The sequence below is a fragment of the Sinocyclocheilus rhinocerous genome, unplaced genomic scaffold, assembly GCF_001515625.1.
Source record: "Sinocyclocheilus rhinocerous isolate Xijiao unplaced genomic scaffold, SAMN03320098_v1.1 scaffold366, whole genome shotgun sequence".
NCBI classification, from domain to species: domain Eukaryota; kingdom Metazoa; phylum Chordata; class Actinopteri; order Cypriniformes; family Cyprinidae; genus Sinocyclocheilus; species Sinocyclocheilus rhinocerous.
In genome coordinates, this window is record NW_015660877.1 from 216,797 (window position 1) to 235,574 (window position 18,778).

Genomic DNA, 18,778 nt, shown 5'->3' on the forward strand with positions numbered 1-18,778 from the left:
GTATTCAGCACAAACTGGGCTACAATAATATGTGAGCAGCACGAATGTACATGTTTGTGTTTTAGAGAAAACAACGTTTATGCGTGGTTAGTGAAAAACTAAAATTTTTAAGTCACTGAAATAAGGTCATAAACACATACAGAACATTTGTTCACAAGACTTTTGAGAACTGGATGTGGTAGACTAGAGTTTTTGCTACAAAATGATGTGAAAATCACCCTGTTCACTCGCTCACAGAAAATAATATATTGATTTAACGTTTGTAAAATATGTTTTGTGGTAGAATGCTTTAGTTTCTCTCCCTCCATTTAAAAGTCCAGGTCACCAAAACTTAGAAGATCCAAAAAGGTGTTGTAAAATGAATCCATATGAATCGATCACATCTCTTCACAAGACAAGGATTTGTTTTATGATGCCTTTATTACCTTTTTGGAGTTTGGTGACCTCAACTTTCAATGGAAGAACAGAAACCAGTTACGTTTCATTAAAAATATCTTAATTCGGTTTACAGAACTATCCAAAGTCTAATGGAACATTATTAGGGTGATTAAACTATTTAATTTTCGGAGAACTATCCCTTTAACTTACAGAACACTAAAATACATTGAATTGTTTCATAAAAACAGTCCTAATGTACTGTACGTATTCAGACCAGATGGTGGATCAGCACCTAGAGAGGACCTCTACAGCCCTGAAAGACAGCGGAGACCAGGACAACTAGATGAGCCCCAGATACAGATGTTATTCCCCTGTAAAGACCTTGTCTCAGACGACCACCGGGACAAGACCACAGGAACCAGATGAGTCCTCTGCACAATGTGACTGAAATTGAACTGCTGGTTTGGTCTGGCCAGAGGAGAACTGGCCCCCCGACTGAGCCTGGTTTCTCCCAAGGTTTTTTCTCCATTCTGTCACCGATGGAGTTTTGGTTCCTTGCCGCTGTCGCCTCTGGCTTGCTTAGTTGGGGACACTTCATTTCCAGCGATATCGTCGCCTTGATTGCACAGATACTATGATACTATGAACTGAGCTGGATGAAGACATCACTGAATTCAATGATGAACTGTCTTTAACTGAAAAATTAGTGTTTACTATTGTCATTTTGCATCATTGACACACAATTTTCCTAATTAATGCTGTTCAGTTGCTTTGACACAATCTGTATTGTTAAAAGCGCTATATAAATAAAGGTGACTTGACTTGACTTGACTTAATGAACCTAGACTCACAGCCAGAGTCAGTGCGTCTTCTACCAAAGCAGACCACACCCCAGGGGGTCCTTGGCAGGCCCTCCCCCATCCGCTACTGGGCAATGGTCTCCTTGTCATATCTCCTCAAGATGACCTTCACTGCCCTACTGTAGCTTATAACCAATGGGAACCTAAATCCACATTTCCATGTTTTACAGTATTTACCTGATCTCGACTGTCCAGTTGTAGTGCTGTAATATTCCAAGTCCTGTAAAAAAGAATAAGGCAGGGTTAAATTACTGATCATTCAACCATTCTAAGGAAAGAGGAAATGATATTGAAAGAAAGATGCTGTAGCAATGCAAATGCAAATACACAGACCCACCAGTGTGCCATCTAATTGTTTTCCTGCCTGTTTCTCCTCTATCTTCTCTCTCAGAGAGCAAAGGACTGGTTCGATGTAGCCTGCTGTGCTGAGTACAATATTCTTCACCGTCTCTTCAGGTATATGGAAGTTCAGCTTGGAGAAAACTTTTCTGAAACGAGAACATCATGCACTTGTGTGTTGTTCAATTCTAGACAAGCATAAAAGATGTTTATTTGGTAGAAAACTGCTGTCTATTTCCCCCACTGCTCTTCATATGCTGTCTAGATAGACGACTCACTAGATTTTTAGACCCAACCAGTGTTAACAGTTCGGCTGGAGATCCCAGTGTTGTTGCTGAGGTGTAATGTCACATTCCTGCAATCCCCCGGGAATGTATCAAGCGACACGAGGGGGTCAGATAAGCAGTGCAGTGTTTGCATTACTGTCTGCGTGGAGAACAAATAAATATACTTGCCTGTTCAGGGTGCTCCAGTTACTCTGCTTCTGTTGCGCGGAATGCGCGGCCGTGTAGTTGTGCAGCTCCACCAGCTTAGGGAAGAAATGCTTCACTACCTCTGCAGTCATAACTGCTTATGGAAATCGTTAAAATACTCAATGACAACACTGAACTTAGTAAAATGTTATATAGCTAATTATATTATGGTTTTGAATGGCATACTATACTAAGTATAATATTATATTACAATTATAAAGTATTTAGGATATTTACTTTCATATAACTCAAATGCAGGGCAACACTGCTAAAAAGGTCAACAAATATAATGAATAGTTAATTAGCTAGCGGTTTTAATTGTTTCTTGTAGGAATTAAATACCTCCATCGCTAAAATCTCTTGTTATATTCCGTTTGGGTCTGGAGAGCGGTATCTTGTCTATCCACGCGTAGAGGTCTTGCAAAGTTTCTTCGTCTAATTGTTTAGGCCCGTCCATCATTTGAAACAAGCTTCTGCGTGATTAAAACCCGCAACTATCTCAACGGTACAAGCATTAGTATTGAGTGTTTGAATCGTTACTAGGCAACGAAAATACAGGGCGCTGTAGAGGTCATACACGTGTGACGGCGATTCAAATATATGGAAATAAACCAAATAAACTGATTAAAAGAGAAATGTGAAAAACTTTATTATAGTTAAAAAAAAAAAAAAACATTCTCATATTTAAAGAGTAAAATCAGACCAGCTGAGATCATTGCACGTTTTGAATTTAAATATTTGGTGGGCAAAAAAATGTTTGCCTTTGTCTGAGTGCAAAAACCACAAGGATCACAACCAAACAACAAAGAAGATGTAAGAAACTTGTAAATAAGGCAAATGACTAAAGTAAGGTCGGATTATGCTTCAGAAAGGCCATATGGCACAAGCCTTTTTACAGGTCCCCTCTTGAAATTTCAAAAGGTAAATAACAAGAAATTCTACACAAAATAATGAAAATGAAATCTCAATTACAAGATAAAATTGCAAATACATAAAAGCTCCATAAACAAGAATGAATGCACCATAATACACTGCAAAAAAACAAAACAAAGAGAGACCCTTTGATCCCCCACTTAGGCAGCAATGTGATGTGGACTTTAAAGGAGGAACTCTGTAGACTTCCATAGAGACACAATCTGAACGGACTGTAAACAGTTGCAAATAACATTCTTTAAAATTACAGTATAAAATAAATAAACAGAAAAAGAAAGCCAAAATACAATAAAAGAAATTACAAACAAGTAGTACCGAAAGTATAAAGCGATTCCTACAGTGCAAATCTTTCATTCTGTTTTACCTTCTCCTTAACTTCATCTTGTTATTCAGAGCTATACCACAAAAAACAACAAGCTTTGTTCAGCTCGTAAACTGCTGCCCATGTTTTGTTAACCAAGGTTCTTCTGAAGCTCCCAATGATTAAGAGTAACTCATATTGTTCCAGATCATCTGGGCTTAGCAGGAGGTTTTAGTGCAACTTTCTGGATTACCTACAGTAAATGCAAAAGAGCTTTTAAAACACCGCCATTTATTCACACAACTAGACTGTCAAGCAGTTTGAATAAATTAGCATTAACAATGCCATTTTTCAGAGAATTGACAGTGTATTTTATAGTTTATATGTGAACTGCTGAATGCAAAGCAATAAAACCTTACAACACCTGAGGTGGAGTGAATGCTGGCTGCATCCCAGTGGGCTTCACAGGAGGCACTGGAGGTGGTTTTGATTTTGTCACCTATCAGTGCATACAAAGAATGGTTAATAGTATTGAATGGCATTTATGTCAGATGGTGTGCTTTCTGTTGACTAAATTATTCAAGTAAACAATGGCCTCTTACAGGTTTAGATGCCAGTGGTGGCAATGGTCTTGATGGAGGAAGTGGTTTAGTTGGTGGAAGTAGGGGATTTGTCTGAAACAAAATTTAGACATAAGAAATGACACAGTGCTCTTTAGTCTCACTGAATTTTCAAGTCACCTCTGTTTTGTGTCACCTCTGTAATAAGCTTAGAGTCATTAAAAGTAACCAACATTAAAATGAAAATTATACCTAATTATACAGTATATTCTCATTCAAAAGTTTGGGGTTGGTACATTTAGTAGAAATCTGTTGTACTCAACATAGGCTGCATTTATTTGATAAAATGCAGTAAAAACTGTTATATTGTGAAATATTACTACAAATGAAATCAACTGTTTCCTATTTAAATATATTTGAAAAGGTAATTTATTCCTGTGATGATCCTTCATAAATAAGTCTGCTATCAATCTACAGAAATCAAGCACGAATGCTGATTTAGTGCTCAAGAAACATTTCTTATTATTATCTGTTTTGAAAACTTTTGTGCTGCTTAATATTTTGGTGGAAATCATGTGTTTTTTTCAGGATGAATAGAAAATTATTTTATGATATTATAAATGTCTTTATACTGTCTCTTTTGATCAATTTAATGCATCCTTGCTGAATAAAGTATTTATTTATGAATGGTAGTAGTGCATTTTAAGATACTCTGTGCCTCACCTGAACAGGATGAATGTTTCTGGAAATACCAGCAGGTGGTACGGAAGGCTTCACAATTTAATAGAATATGGACATACATTTTTATTTTTGTTAAAACTGTTTTAGATTGAAATAATTACATGCATTTTTAGAGAGGATAAACTACCTGTTCTGTCCTAGTTTGTGGTGCATCCTTTGGAGGCTGTGCATAGTGAGAAATAAGTGGTAGAAAGATTAAGTCTTTGATCCTAAAATTGACTTTTAATGTAAGCACAAATTGAACAGCCCATTTCAAGGCTAAATGAATGACTTTACCATTGGTGCTGGTCTAGAGGGTGTAGCTGGAGAATAGAGAGGTTTGCAGGCCAGAGTAGTGGATGACTCAAGGAAAGTTGGTTGACTTATGCGTGATTGTGTGAATCTGGGGCTGTTCTTTGCACTTCCTGGTTGGAATGCCGGATTACACTGGCCTGAGGAAGTGTGGATGTCCTTCAAAGACCTTTTCGAATAGAATGTATTTCATTAATAGTACAGTAATTGAAACGACAACAGAAATGGATAGTTCATGATTGTCAGCTGCATAACAGATCCTACCTTTTCTTTCTAAATTCTGTTATTTTGTTCCTGTGACACACAAGTGCTCCAATAATAATGATCAATCCAAGAACGACTACAGATGCAGTCACACCAATTATCACAGATTTTTTTCTCACTGTAAAGGTACACATTTGACATGGCTCAGAATTAGTTTTGTATGGTCAATGACTGAATTACGTGAAGTTATACAGATACAGTAAGGATGTGGTTTACTTTTTTGACGTTCTGAGAACTGAACATCACAATAGGGTGGTGCCCAGCCTGGATCACAGTGACACTTCCTCTCATGGTTACACACCTTTAAAATATAAGTCAGTAGTATGTTTACACATGTTTATGCTTTTAAATGCAAATTCAAAATGGACATTAAATACTAGGATGCATAGTTTTAGCACATACAAGCAATATGACTTTCACAATATCACAGAATGACAAATATTGCATGCAATAATGTTTTTCTAAAAAAAAGAGAGAAAAAACATAACATTTGTTATAAAAGTAATAGAAAAATGGAAATGAAAAACGAAAATCACACACCCCACGATTGTTGCATTTATCAGAGCAGTCCTCAGAGCCGTATATACTAATGTCTTGGCAAAGGTTGTGGTAACACACCTGTTGGTTATAAAAAAAATCTAAATAAAGGTTTCATACACTTTTTGTAAGGCAATATACATTCATTATTTACTTGCCTTATTAATGCCACATTTGGTGCCTGCTGGAACCATCCCTAAGTCATCTGTGGGCGAGGAATCTACAGCTATGTAGCAGGTTCTCGAATTAATAGTTACTGTTGATTTTCTATTGGTTATGGGGAAAGGATTCCCACCATTACAGTATATTTTCCCACACATCATGTGCCTGTAGGATTCAGAATACCATTGTGTCATTAGAGAACAATGTACAAAATACTATTTTTAGTCTTCAGCCATCAAAGAAAAGTTACGTTACACTTACTCAGCACTCTTGGAGGTTCTGTCAAATACATTATAACGAAAGCAGGTGTCAGCATCCACTTCAGCATCTAAACATGTACAAGATATTGATGTTAAAATATGAATATATGTATTTTTTATTTTCCTAAATTGCTGTATGAAACTTTATTTTACAAAAAACACATTAATTTAACAAAAAAGCTGTAAAGATTTTGTGTTAAAATGTTTGTAAAAGGATAAAAGAGGACTCAAAAAGCAGTGTATGAGCAATGGCTCAGTAAGAATATTACCTGATCCCCACAGCATCTTGCAGTGCTCCTTATGTGTAGGACATTGTCCATTGTAACAGTAGCCCTGATTATAATTGCAAGGGAGTCCATTCATCTTGTATTCGTCTTCAGGACAGAAGGCTGACTCTCCTGTACAGTACTCGTCCAAATCACAGTCGTGAGCACTCTTTCTGCATAGGCTATCGGAATGTTTCAGCTACAAGGGAGGATTAACCAAACAGATTAAGGCAATAATCTACTTTTACATGTATTTTCAGTCCAATAACAACTTTAGTATGGTCTTCCTGTGGAGCCTGGTAGGCAGCTTTGCTGATACCTGGCAATTGTGGCAGCACTCTCCATGTGCACAGTGGGCACCTTCGGTCAGTCGACACGTGGTGGCATTGCAGCAGGGATTGTTACATTCCTAAAATTTAACATTTAAAAAAAAAATTGTCAATTTTAAAAAAAATATATATTTTTTAATCCAGAATACACTATCATTCAAAAGTCTGGGGTCAGTATTCTGGCTTGCGACCAATATTTTGTCTTTAAAAAAACTATAATCGAGATCAGTAAGATTTTTTTAAAGAAATTGATACTTTTATTCAGCAAGGACACATTCAATTTATCAAAAGTGAAGACACAACCTTCTATGAACCTTCTATTCATCAAAGAATAAATTGAAATAAAAATAAAACATTAAGCAGCAAAACTATTTTCAAGATTGATAATAATAAGAAATGTTTCCCAAGCAGCAAATCAGCATATGAGAATGATTTCTGAAGGGTCATGTGACACTGAAGACTGGAGTAATGACTGTTGAAAATTCAGCTTTGCCATCACAGGAATAAATTACAACAGTTATTTTAAATTGTAATCATGGTTATTTTAAATTTAAATATTTCGCAATAAGTTATAATAACATTACAGGACATTACTGTTTTTGCTGTATTCTTACTGACTATTATAGTCAAATACACAACTCTATTTTAGTCATACTTTAACTAAGAAGCCAAAGTTGCATCAACTGGGAAATTGTATAAACTAACATGTCACACCTCAACAGTTCCGCAGTCACATTCCTCGCCTTTTTCAACAAAAGCATTTCCACAAACTGGGCCTCCATATAGTTCACCCTCATTTGGCACATCTAGTAGACAGCTGGTGTCATAGCTCTGCAAAAACTCCTTTAAGGACGATTGACTGCAAGTACTAAAGGAATCAGGGTAAACATACCTGTTGGAAAAGTATGTAAGAAATGTTATGGTCTGTGAAAAAACAGCAGAAAAATACAATAGTTGCCTATCTCTTGTGCCATTGCATAAATGTATTCTAAACAAAAGTATTTTCAATCAGCCTCACCCAATGGTGTCTGACATAACACAGCCCTTGTCAGAGGAGCATGCACAGTTTGAATCATCATGTGACATGCCCAGATTATGTCCCATTTCATGGGCAATGGTAGAAGCCACTGCAATGGGATTTTTATTATGGTCCTTTGTAAAGAAAAAAAATATCAAATGTCATTATATTATTCACCACAACCAAAGCTTTCTTTCAAACTTTAGAAAAGTACACTTTTTAATCTATTAATTTACATATATAAACATATGCTCATAAAAATACCTCATTCACAGCACCAGAGGATGGAGAGCACATAGCATTCACTGAGGCCAACCCAACTGTTGTTCCTTCAAAATCTACAGCACTGATTAAAAAAAGAGAACTTGAGGCATTAAAGGATATTTTCGTTGTTCCACTGTACTATTTAAAAAAATTAAAAATAAATAGTTTTAAAGCTTGTGGTAAGACGCATTTTAAAGTGTTTAGTGTGAGTAAAAATGTGGCATTCACAGCACAGAAACTGATTAAGATGAGCAATCAGTGACTCACGTAACAAAATGGGCATTGTCATGCTTCTTCCTCTTGAGCAGGCTATCTTGACGCCATTGTAAAAATCGTCTCAGAGTAAGATTTGGTATATTGCTGACATCAATCAAGTTTCTATTAGACCAAATCTCAAGTCCAACCAACCTGACACGTATGTTTAAAGGCCGGTAAAGCTGAATGTGAACAACAAAAAATTCTATAAATAATATGTTAAAAATCATTTAGTAATCACCATGCATAACCTGTTCATTAATGAAAGACCAAAGTTGTCTGATACCTTGTCTACATGATTTGCGACCAACATCATTCTTTCTTCAATCTTCTTAAAACTTCCAAACTTGTTGTACTGAAGGAAAATATGTAGATATCTTTTAACAATATAAACACAACACATCAGTGCTCAAGATATTTTTTCCCATTAAACCAAATTCATACCTCTGTATGATCAACAACCAAAACCATCTCAACAATCTGCTGTCCTCCTCTGGGGGCTTTGTTTTTCTGAAGAGCAGTTGAAATAAAGTTACTGTCATAAAACTGATCATGGTAAACACATTATAAATAAGATGCTGAGGTACAAATTAAACATGCTGCTTAATTATGATATAAGGAGCAAGTACAGGATTTATTTTCTATGTTGGAAACCAACACTAAATAATATATGGTTAAATATATGATGCTAAATATATTTCTCATATAATAAGATTACATTCCACAATAGATCATTACTTGCTTGAATACATGCCATTAATTAACTGCATAATTCTGCCATATGGACATTACTTTGATAACAGATCACTCTTCATTGTAATGTAGAAACATTCATCTCATGTAAAGCTGTATTGAAACAATATGTATCACAAAAAGCACTATATTAAATAAAATCATTAGAATAGCATTACCATATTTTTGCCTTTATACAGCCCACTAGACTTTGGACCAAGGTTATAGACTGTGTCATTAATGTATCCAAAGGCCCCTTGCTTGGTCCTTAAATGCTCTTGCTTATAAATTGCATGGTCACCATCCAAAGACTCTTCTAGGGGCTCAATCAAGTAAACTTGATTTTTGACCCTCAGAAACCCTCTAGAGGATGAACAAGATACAATATTTTAGAGAGGGAGAAATGTAGGAAATATTTGTTGATATTAACTGTACACACTTAGAAGTCATTTAGTTCACACTATCTAAAGCAACTTGTTACAGGCACAGTCCAAGAAATGCAACTCTGAAATATCTGTTTTACTGTACACAAAGTGGACTCAGGGTATATTTAACATATTTTGACACACATTTTAATGCGTTTAATATTCAATCACATCTATAGTTTACAAAATTTGCTTAAAATTGAATTTTTTCTTACTCCATGCCAGAGCAAAGTCCAACACTGACTGAAGATTCCTCAAAATTATGGACGTGTCCCTGATAGTAGCAGTGATCCTAAAGTCAAAAACATAAACAGTTAAGCAGCAACATTCACATACCGTGTCAGACAGAAATAAGCTACTGTTTAAACATACAATATTGTCTGAAGACTTTGTCTCTGAAATCCCATCTTTGGTATAATGTGAGAGGGTGTAATGTTTTCCTAAAAGCTCCCTGTTGAAAAAGAAAAAAGAAAGAAAGAAAGTTTAATTAGGCTGGGTATGAATACAAGTTTAGAGCATAAGTTGTTATAGCCTATATTTCTAAATAGTCACATTCTCACCTATTTTTGTGCAAAGAAATTGTGAAGTTCCTCCCATCTACCGCCAAATCATATTCAAGTTGTTCAGGATATATCTGAATGGGTGAAAGCAAGCATGCATGAATAAAAGTCAAATCAAGCATCCCAAGAGATGTCAATAGTATTTCAGTTTACAAAACTAGTCTGACAAAGAGCGGACCTTGAGAGAAGAGGCGCTCCTCCTCGCTCGCTCTTTCAGTGCTTGAGGTCGGAGTCGCACCACATCATAGCGCATCACATGAGGTAAAGCTGCCTCAAGATTCTCTAAAGCAACAGTGAATAAACAAATCATCAGTATGTGTTACCAGTAAATTAAAAACACACCACGCGCTGTAAAGAATCCTCATAATGCTGCGCGCTCACCCCATGCATAAACAAAAGAAAGCAGTGATATAAATAATCCAGTGTATCGCATGGTTCACTGTCCTGTGGACTCGCTCCGGGACTCGTGGGCTGCTGTGGGAACTCGGCTACTTGAAAGTTCAAGCTCCGCCTCGGTTATCCGGTAAATTAGCAAGAAAAGACTACCTCCTCATCCGGTAACAGCAAACTGGTCACTAATGAATCACGGTCCTGTAAATGTGTCAGTATTTTTTCATTGTGTAAATGTGGCACAACAATACTTTATATTTATTTATTTTTGTTATAAACTATTTCTAGGCTACATTAGGCCTATGTAGGCTACAAGACAGAATGGAATTTACTTTAGAGCGCTAAGATTTTTCTTTTCTTTTCAATTCTGTAACTAACTAAAGCGAATATTATTTCTGTTCAAATTAATACCTCAAATCCTCATAGAATCCACTGACAGTAGGTTAAGATGGGGGAAGATGCACCTCTAAGGAGAATGTGCAGTTACCAAATTTAGCAAGTTTTAGCATGTACAGGATGATACATCAACCACTGTGGAATTAAGGGAAATTATAAGGGTGTCACAGAACAAAATGTAAAATTATTCATAAAGGCCCACTACCAAGGTAAGATGGCACCCCGTCTGGGGCAAGAAGCCTTTAGGCTAAACTTTTGCAGAATGTATAAATGACTTTTGATATAATTTTTTAAGTGAAATTAATATAAAAATACTAAATCAATTATTCTATTTAAAATTACGTTGACAATTTATATGAATAATTGAATTACCAATGACAGACAAGGCACAATCCTAGTAAAAGAGATTCATCTGAAAGCTAAATTTATTATAACTTACATAGCCTACAGGTAGGCCTAGCCTATATGAATATATAAATATTTAATTGCTCATATTTTAATTGAAGATATGTCACAATAGTAACACTGTGAATTCAAACTGAATGATTTGCCTCAAATAGCCTATAGGTTTAAATAAATAGCGAAAATGTCTAAAATACACATCGTACCCCTATTTTTGTGCTGCTTTCCCAACAGAAATTATGTCATTTCCTGGAAGATGATGCCATTAAGGAACCAGGTTTCGTTCGTTATTACAAACAGGATATAACAAAAGACTACAGTTGTGAAAGAAAGTTAAACTGAGGACACAGGAATAAAACACACATAAAATGAATGCCATTTAAAACAACATTCCAAATAAAACGTAGGCGTATTTTAATATTTTGACTAGAAAAAAAGAAATATGAAAAAACACTTGCAATATTAGTTATTAATAGTTATTAATTGCCAAGGACATGAAACAGTAGTAATGAAACAATTTCAAAAATGAACCATTTAATTGTGATTGTCGTGTAAGACAACTAACTAATATCATTTCAAATTGTTAGATTTTTAGCCAATATATTAAGATATTAATTATCAATATTATTACTATAGGACAAGAGGTTTGGAAAATGGATGAATGGATGGATGAAAAGCAAAACTGGAATGACTGTGCTGACATCCTGTGGTTATATTCTGCAGGTGCAGTTTTGACAGTTTTGCTTTAGTTCCTTTTGGTAGTGTAGGCACTGCTTATCAGACTTATATGAAAAACTATAAAACAAAAACCTTGTTTTAATTGTTATATTACACTTTGTTTTGTTTCAAAATAAAATGACAAGACAGTTTCTCAAGCATTCGTACACCCTGCGTGCCCTCAAGTGGCTTTTAGTTTGAGGACTTTTATTTTGACACGGAATCGCAAGGCGGGTTGTACGTGTAGTATGTTGATATAATGCTACAACCTGAACATAATGCTGCAACCTGAATTAATTGAACTGTTGGGGTCTGCAACACCAAAAATTCTTGCAGAAAAGATACCGGTGATTGAAAATAGGGAATCTGAGTGGCATGGTTTACAAAAAAAAGAAAGAGGGAATGAAAATGCTGTTTCACCTTTTGGCTTCAGACCTCAACGACTACGATTTGCTGTAGAAGATGAATATTTTGAGGTATGTAGATTGTTCGTTGTTTTTATTGCACTTCAGAAAAGTTCCTTCCCTCTGCTAATATAACAACAATTGCCTGTTTATCTCTCAATGTGTGTGTTACTTAAGAGTGACGAAGTTAGTAGAAATTACATGACTGTAATGACATGATGATGGGGTATTTAGCAAAATCCTGATTTCTTAAGGTGTAATTCAACAGGATGGCGACATACACAGGCACATGTACCTACAGGATGTCGTGACGGCTATTGCAGATGATGAACATCCTCCGACGTGAGCAACGTCCTTTCACCATTAATATTGCTTGGTAATTAAGCAAATGTGAATTAACAAATGATTAATAATCATAAATTAATTGGTAGATCCAACTGAGATCATTAGTATTCATCTTATTTGTTAAAGCTTTTTTAAACTAAGTAACTAATTATCATGTCTATGGAGAGTATCAGTCCAGGTCGATATATATATGGTCAATGGGATGTGTTTCTTTCTTTGTAGCTGTCATTATGTAACTTGACAGTGTAGATTTTAGTATTGTTATTGAGTAATATCACCATATCAGATGAGGTCAAGTGCTGGGGAATCTCCACCATAAGTTTACTGATGACATCACTTGGATGAGTGGTGAAACATTTTGAGCAACTTACTTCCTCTTGAATTGATACCAATTGTGCCACTAATATTTCAACCCTCTTCCCAGTATCTCTGAGTTCAGGTGTCACATTGCGGGATGCAGGCAGTTATTTGACACTTTGGAAGGGTATGAACACCACTACAATTCATTACATCGAAATGTGTGTTCCAACTGCAAGCGCTCATTTCCATCAAACCGACTGCTGGAGATGCACATCCTAGAGTGGCATGACTCTCTCTTCCAGGTCATGGCAGAGAAACAATGCATGGTAATATCATTTGTAACATCAGATGTTATAGGAGTGTAGGGAGTGATGCATGTTGTTGTATGAAGTTGTGTGGTCACTTTAAGTGGTATCTGTAGGATTATATGCATACTAGATTTAGGCTGATGATACACGGGGCAACTTTTTTTGAGCAATGTTGCTTGGGCACTTTCCCACTGAGAATGGGTAACAAATATCTTTCTGGATACATTAGATCGGTCGTGGGCCCTGTGTCTCCCCTTGTTGCCCACTGACGGCAACATTAACCAAAGTTGCCCAGCAACATTGATCAAAAAGTTGCCCCGTGTATCATCAGCCTTAGTTTTATTTACCACAGTTTGATTAAGTTGCTAAGAATTTGAGTGTCATTGCAGGCAGCCTTCCATTAATTATTTGAATTTAAATGCATGCTAGATAAGAACAGCGGCTGCACAAAACACTGTTTTTGTAGTGCATACTCACCACATATACTTTTGATGTTTTTATATCACTCTCTCACTGGAAATACTACATAAAATCATTTAAAAATTGATATTCATAACTATATTATACATTCGGAAAGAAGAATATACATTAACCAAATGAGATCAAATATCTTTTATGTAACGAAATGCTCCACCTACTGGTTTCAATAGGGAGTTGCTTTAAATGCATTGCGTGTTTCAGTGGTTTGAAACACTGATTTTAATGGGACAGAAATACCAGTTATAAAAGAATATGAGTACACGTTTCCTCCTCCTCATACACTCTGTTTATACCAGCAAAACTTTTTCAGCTTTGCTAATTTTTGTGAAAACATTTTCTTTTTGCTGATTGTGTGTTGTTAATGTCGATTTTCAGTACGAGTGCTTGGTTGAGGGATGTGGACTGAAATTCAAAACAAGCAAAGAGAGGAAAGATCATCTTATCAGAACACATAGCTATCCAGCGGACTTCAGATTTGACAAAGCAAAGAAGAGCGGAAGGTTTGATGTTAATTCTAATGTAAATTATGGGCCATTTTAGATTATAGAAATTTTACTTTTGCTCTCATATCCAGTCATTTCATATATTACCTAAACAGCCTCATATAATTTGGCTTTTATCACTTTTTTTTAATCATAATCTCATGCAAATCACCAGAATACAAGAAAAAAAGACCCAACAGCAGAAGGATGCAAATATGGAGGTTTCTGAAACGGCAACTATTCACCAAGAAAGCGAGTCGATGGACTTGACACCAGAGCCAGAAAGCGTGAAGGCTGTAGAAACAGAACCAATGCAGACAGCTAATCTAAAGCCAAGATATTCATACAAGTGGGTGGATTCATGGTCATGGATTCATATAAATGCTTGATTAAGTTTCATTACCCTGTAGACTCAGTGATCAGAGCTATTTGTGTTGATTATTATCTTTCCTTCAGAGTTCCATCATCCATTTGCTTCGGTCAAGGCTCAGTCAGAGGCTTCAGAGGAAGAAGAAAGAAGTAGGCCAAAGTTTTTATTAAATGCAAACAATTTACCACGTTTGCTTGGTAAAGCATTTGTTTGTCCAGAGCAGTATTTTTCCAATAAAACGTGTCAAAGCAGTCTTTAAAAAGACGTCTTGTCTCTTTTTATGGTTGAGAGTAGTAATCAGATGAAAAACTTCGCAGTCGGTTGTGGCAAGGAGTTTGAAAGTCGAATGTCGAGGAAAATGTCTATGTTCAAAAATATTAAACTTGATAAATATGTATTATGTATTCAAATAAATGTAAGCGTTTCGAGATCTAAAGTTGCTTTCAACTAATGGCACAAACATCTCGCTAGATGTTTCAGACAAATGCATGCGTATAATGATGGCGAGTGAAACTCGCGCAAAAACTAGGCTAATAAAAACTTAAGACGCGTTGCAACTAATGTGTTCTCCAGTAGGTTTCACGGGGATTTGGATTTTGTAACTATAAATAGCGTGAAGGTTATCTGAAGGGTTCGTATCTGCATGTTCTTCAGATTTTATTTTTTTTTATTTTGGTCAAGTTAAACGTAAAAACGTGTAATCTTTTAATTTATGTTTTATTTTTCTTGTTATTGTAATATTTTTATTTCTTCGTATTTTTATGTATTATTAGTAGCCTAGCATCTTCGTGTCTTGGAAATTAATATTGTTGTCCGTTCAGCGCTGATTATTAGCCTAAATTAAACGTTTATCGTCGGTCTCCGAAACAATTTAATAGGCTACATGGAGCAACAGAGGCTACAAATCTCAAAAGCGATTTGCGTAGCGCATCGATTAGACATTTTATTTAGGTTCATGTATGAAAAAAAATTATCTGGAGGATTACTGAATTAAAAGTTTGTGTTTTTAAACTTATAAATAATAACATTGTACACATCAGTCTCTTGAGATTTATTTTTTAATGCAAAAGATTTTTCTAATTTGTATATACATATAAAATATACAATAATTTACAGAAGATAAATGTAAACACAGTGTATAAATATCAGCAATCCTATTTGTAATTTATTTAAATGGGGAATGCAAAATCTGTAATATATACGTGTATTTACAATAATAAAAATCTAGACATTAATCTTAGCCTACAACCTAGCAAACTAGCATACATGTAGTCTATTGAAGGGATTATGGCTAAACAGGCCAAAAATCAATAAACAGGCCAAAAATCCTCTGTATCCAAGGGCATGTAAAAACGTTTGGGAGGAAAAGTTTAGTAAAATTATGGTATAAAGGACGATGCTGGTTGTCTCTGCATCTAGTTCCTCTTCAATAAAACCAACAGAATAACAAGCCACGTAGCCTATTTCAACCTAAAACCGGGTAGCCTGTCCAATTAATGAAAAAAAGGAAAGAAAAGACGTAAGGACCTGGCAGTGTACATTTCGCAAATTGTAGCTAACTGGGTACAATCTTTGTAATATGCTACAAAATATTTGGTTTGCGTGAAAATACACGTATTCATTTTAAAAAGGCTCACATTGACTATCCATTTAGGCCCGAATTTGGCAGCCTATATAGCCAAGTAATGGAAAGTAGCAATGTCATAAGACATATAATTGAACTGTAATCATTTTTTATTTATTTTTACTTTATGATTCTGCTGTCAGTCGCAACAAGCTCTTTAAGTTAGAAAAAACCTTAGTAATAATTATAAGGGATTTTCTTTAATCTAAGAGCTTTGTTGGAACTGGTACAGACCATGTATACATTTCAGAGCACACTAGGTGTTTTCTAGCGCATCACTCACTCATCAACAAGTGATGCTGATCTAGACACTTGCCAAATCGGCGGTGCCCTCAGTAGAAATAATCTCTTGGAAATTATTTTCTCTGAGACTAAGAAAATTAGTCACATAGCGTGTTATCTGTGTGCTTATAATACAAGATAAAGTATTCAGGGAAGATTCATTGCACTTTTAAAGCCAATTTGTGGACTCTTACTTTTGGAATAAACTGTGTAGATCACAAGAATAATTTATTTTAAATTGCTGTAGAGTTCTTTAAACAAAACATATTTGCTGTTATTTCACTCGTCTTCTGACTGGCAGAACCGCAGCATACAGACGGTGAACTGAAGGACGTGCTCACATGGTTAAGACAAATAATACATTCCGTAGGTCACTGGCCCTCCGAAAAGTCCTGGGACTGGTAACGCAGGTCTAGGAAAGGAACTGGACGGTCCGTAGAGGGGGGGAGAACCAACGTGTGTTCCGAAGGGGAACGGAAAGGCGAACGCAGGTAATAATGGCTTGGTTGCAAGTTTGAATTTCTCTAGTTCGGCCTCTTGTAGTCGTTTTGCCTTCGCTCGCCTGTTTTGAAACCAGATTTTAACTTGAGTCTCTGTGAGGTTGAGTGAATTGGAAAATTCCGCTCTCTCTGCAATAGAAAGATACTGTTTTTGACGAAATTTTCTCTCCAAAGCGAGCAGCTGCGAGGTGGTGAACGGGGTCCGCGGTTTTCGGTTGTTCTTATGCTTTCTGAGGGTACACGGAGGTGGACTTGAGTGCCCTGCGAACAAATAACAAAACATTGAACTGATTAGTTTGACAAATTATATTACAGTGATATTACTTTAGGCTACATTAATGTAGCCTAATTATATTACATTGCCTTGATAGTTACTTTTTCTGCCGAAGCCACACGTTTATTTTCAGCATTATGAGGAGCATATGCATTATGTGCGAAATCAGGTTAATCTTAAAATTTCTACATACAGATACGGAAATATAGACTGTTTTTAATTCAAATCGATCCACTAAACTGTCTTAATTTGGACTGGAATGCGTTTTTTTGCAACTTGTCTTTGCATACGTAGCTGGTCAACTATTTTAGCTACTCTTTTATGACATCAGGCTCTTCCTCTCCACACCTCACATTCTTTTAATTTTTATACACAAATCTAATTTTAAATCTAAACGAGCTTGATTAAATATAATAGGCCTATACATATTGCTCGATTTTCTTGGTATTTTTATCAGTGCGTTTTACTATAGCCTAGCCTATGTAAAACATGCATGTTTATAACTGTCATGCATCATCATGCCACGTTATTGACAGGTTTCCCTGCTGAACCACTCACTTGGCGGAGAAGTGTACGAGGGTGTCTGAAACCAGCCGGACTGTCCCTTGTCATTTAGTTCTTCCATATCTCCTCTCTTGCAGTCGGATAGGTTGGAGACGCTCTCCACTGGGATCTTATCTGCGTAAAGAGTCATGGGCGAGAGCCTCAGCCGCTCATCTCCACCGGATGTCGGAGCTATAATACCAGATTCAGATGACGTGTATAAAGTCCGTGTGCTTGTTCTGTCTGATATTAAAGATTCCACACTGAACGGAAGACTCAGCGCCTTGCCTTTACATCCTTTGACAGTCGCTTTATCGTTGGTTTGAGCCTCCTCTTTGTCCGCGCTTTTGCGTTCCTGTAGTTTTCCTTCTTGAGAGAGTGGCACTTGAAAAGAATTCATCATGGATGATAAAGGGGCCATACAATAAGAATATGTGAGTCGTCCTGAATTTTACTCGTCCACCACTGCCTTTCCCTTCTGCCGTCGCGCGTTTGCGACGCTTGCCTCACTCTCCTAGCAGCAGAGCGCACTCGCAGCTATAAACTTCCAAAAGTTCTCTTTTTTCCCTGCCGCCCTCCAATCGGCTTGACATTTCACCCACATGACTTTCCGGTTGCTCGTCCTGATTGGTCAAACCAGTTTCTTTGAGACGTCACAATGATTTTGAAAGAAATGTTGCATGGTTAATCATACTTGTCTTGCCGAGGTGGTTTATTGATTGCTCTGGGGGCTCCAGTCTTGGAGGCAAGGAGCCATTTGAGAAGTTTTGTTGCAATTAACCAGAGGGGATGTCTGTATAGCGGGCCTCCGTACTCATTAACTGAACTCTTATTGAAAACATACAGCGAAACAAACCACTTCCTTGGCCTATTCGTCCACGATTTCTGGGAGTTTTCTTTATAAAAGCGCTGTATAGTGGAGATAGTGGAAAACGTTTTTATAACGCACGTGGGATAGAATTTTAAGGGTTTTTATTGAATGTGTACCTATAGCCTACTAAAATTAAGGCCTG

The 18,778-nt window shown here is 36.3% G+C and overlaps 4 protein-coding genes and 1 long non-coding RNA gene across 7 annotated transcripts in view; 2 read left to right on the forward strand and 3 right to left on the reverse strand.

Annotated features, from left to right (window-relative positions):
* The window catches only part of LOC107725473 (uncharacterized), a 14,401-nt gene extending 12,251 nt beyond the window's left edge, over positions 1 to 2,150 (forward strand). The window contains exon 3 of the long non-coding RNA XR_001638120.1: positions 2,139 to 2,150. This is a non-coding gene — a long non-coding RNA (uncharacterized LOC107725473). The remainder of the gene's footprint in view (positions 1 to 2,138) is intronic.
* The window catches only part of spef1 (sperm flagellar 1), a 6,602-nt gene extending 4,088 nt beyond the window's left edge, over positions 1 to 2,514 (reverse strand). The window contains exons 1-4 of the mRNA XM_016534739.1: positions 2,393 to 2,514; positions 2,033 to 2,144; positions 1,576 to 1,726; positions 1,416 to 1,458 (exon numbers count right to left, since the gene is read on the reverse strand). Of these exons, the coding sequence (XP_016390225.1) occupies positions 1,416 to 1,458; positions 1,576 to 1,726; positions 2,033 to 2,144; positions 2,393 to 2,510 (424 nt within the window). The 5' untranslated portion in view covers positions 2,511 to 2,514. The remainder of the gene's footprint in view (positions 1 to 1,415; positions 1,459 to 1,575; positions 1,727 to 2,032; positions 2,145 to 2,392) is intronic.
* A 206-nt stretch (positions 2,515 to 2,720) lies between these two features.
* LOC107725440 (disintegrin and metalloproteinase domain-containing protein 8-like) lies at positions 2,721 to 10,408 on the reverse strand. Of its 3 annotated transcripts, none has more exons than XM_016534683.1 (25): positions 10,330 to 10,408; positions 10,127 to 10,230; positions 9,949 to 10,022; positions 9,761 to 9,839; positions 9,604 to 9,680; positions 9,143 to 9,326; positions 8,676 to 8,741; positions 8,518 to 8,586; positions 8,244 to 8,413; positions 7,977 to 8,058; positions 7,713 to 7,846; positions 7,409 to 7,586; positions 6,685 to 6,774; positions 6,369 to 6,564; positions 6,101 to 6,167; positions 5,836 to 6,004; positions 5,681 to 5,758; positions 5,357 to 5,441; positions 5,141 to 5,258; positions 4,862 to 5,045; positions 4,713 to 4,748; positions 4,568 to 4,615; positions 3,887 to 3,958; positions 3,709 to 3,783; positions 2,721 to 3,537 (listed from the first exon to the last, which is right to left on the reverse strand). In XM_016534683.1, the coding sequence occupies exons 1-25, from the start codon at positions 10,379 to 10,381 to the stop codon at positions 3,493 to 3,495; spliced, it is 2,532 nt and encodes an 843-aa protein (XP_016390169.1). In that variant the 5' UTR covers positions 10,382 to 10,408; the 3' UTR covers positions 2,721 to 3,492. The 3 variants fall into 3 exon arrangements, with proteins under 3 accessions (XP_016390169.1, XP_016390168.1, XP_016390167.1); XM_016534682.1 differs by having other exon boundaries at positions 4,568 to 4,624; XM_016534681.1 differs by having other exon boundaries at positions 3,887 to 3,964; positions 4,568 to 4,624.
* Positions 10,409 to 12,078: 1,670 nt separating this feature from the next.
* znf511 (zinc finger protein 511) lies at positions 12,079 to 14,789 on the forward strand. Its single transcript, XM_016534758.1, has 6 exons — positions 12,079 to 12,329; positions 12,526 to 12,599; positions 13,027 to 13,228; positions 14,066 to 14,190; positions 14,348 to 14,521; positions 14,629 to 14,789. Exons 1-6 carry the CDS (start codon positions 12,132 to 12,134, stop codon positions 14,693 to 14,695), a joined length of 840 nt encoding a protein of 279 aa, XP_016390244.1. The 5' UTR covers positions 12,079 to 12,131; the 3' UTR covers positions 14,696 to 14,789.
* A 916-nt stretch (positions 14,790 to 15,705) lies between these two features.
* On the reverse strand, positions 15,706 to 18,338 carry LOC107725487 (homeobox protein MSH-C-like). Its single transcript, XM_016534759.1, has 2 exons — positions 17,781 to 18,338; positions 15,706 to 17,209 (listed from the first exon to the last, which is right to left on the reverse strand). The coding sequence occupies exons 1-2, from the start codon at positions 18,184 to 18,186 to the stop codon at positions 16,794 to 16,796; spliced, it is 822 nt and encodes a 273-aa protein (XP_016390245.1). The 5' UTR covers positions 18,187 to 18,338; the 3' UTR covers positions 15,706 to 16,793.
* Between the last annotated feature and the right edge of the window lie 440 nt (positions 18,339 to 18,778).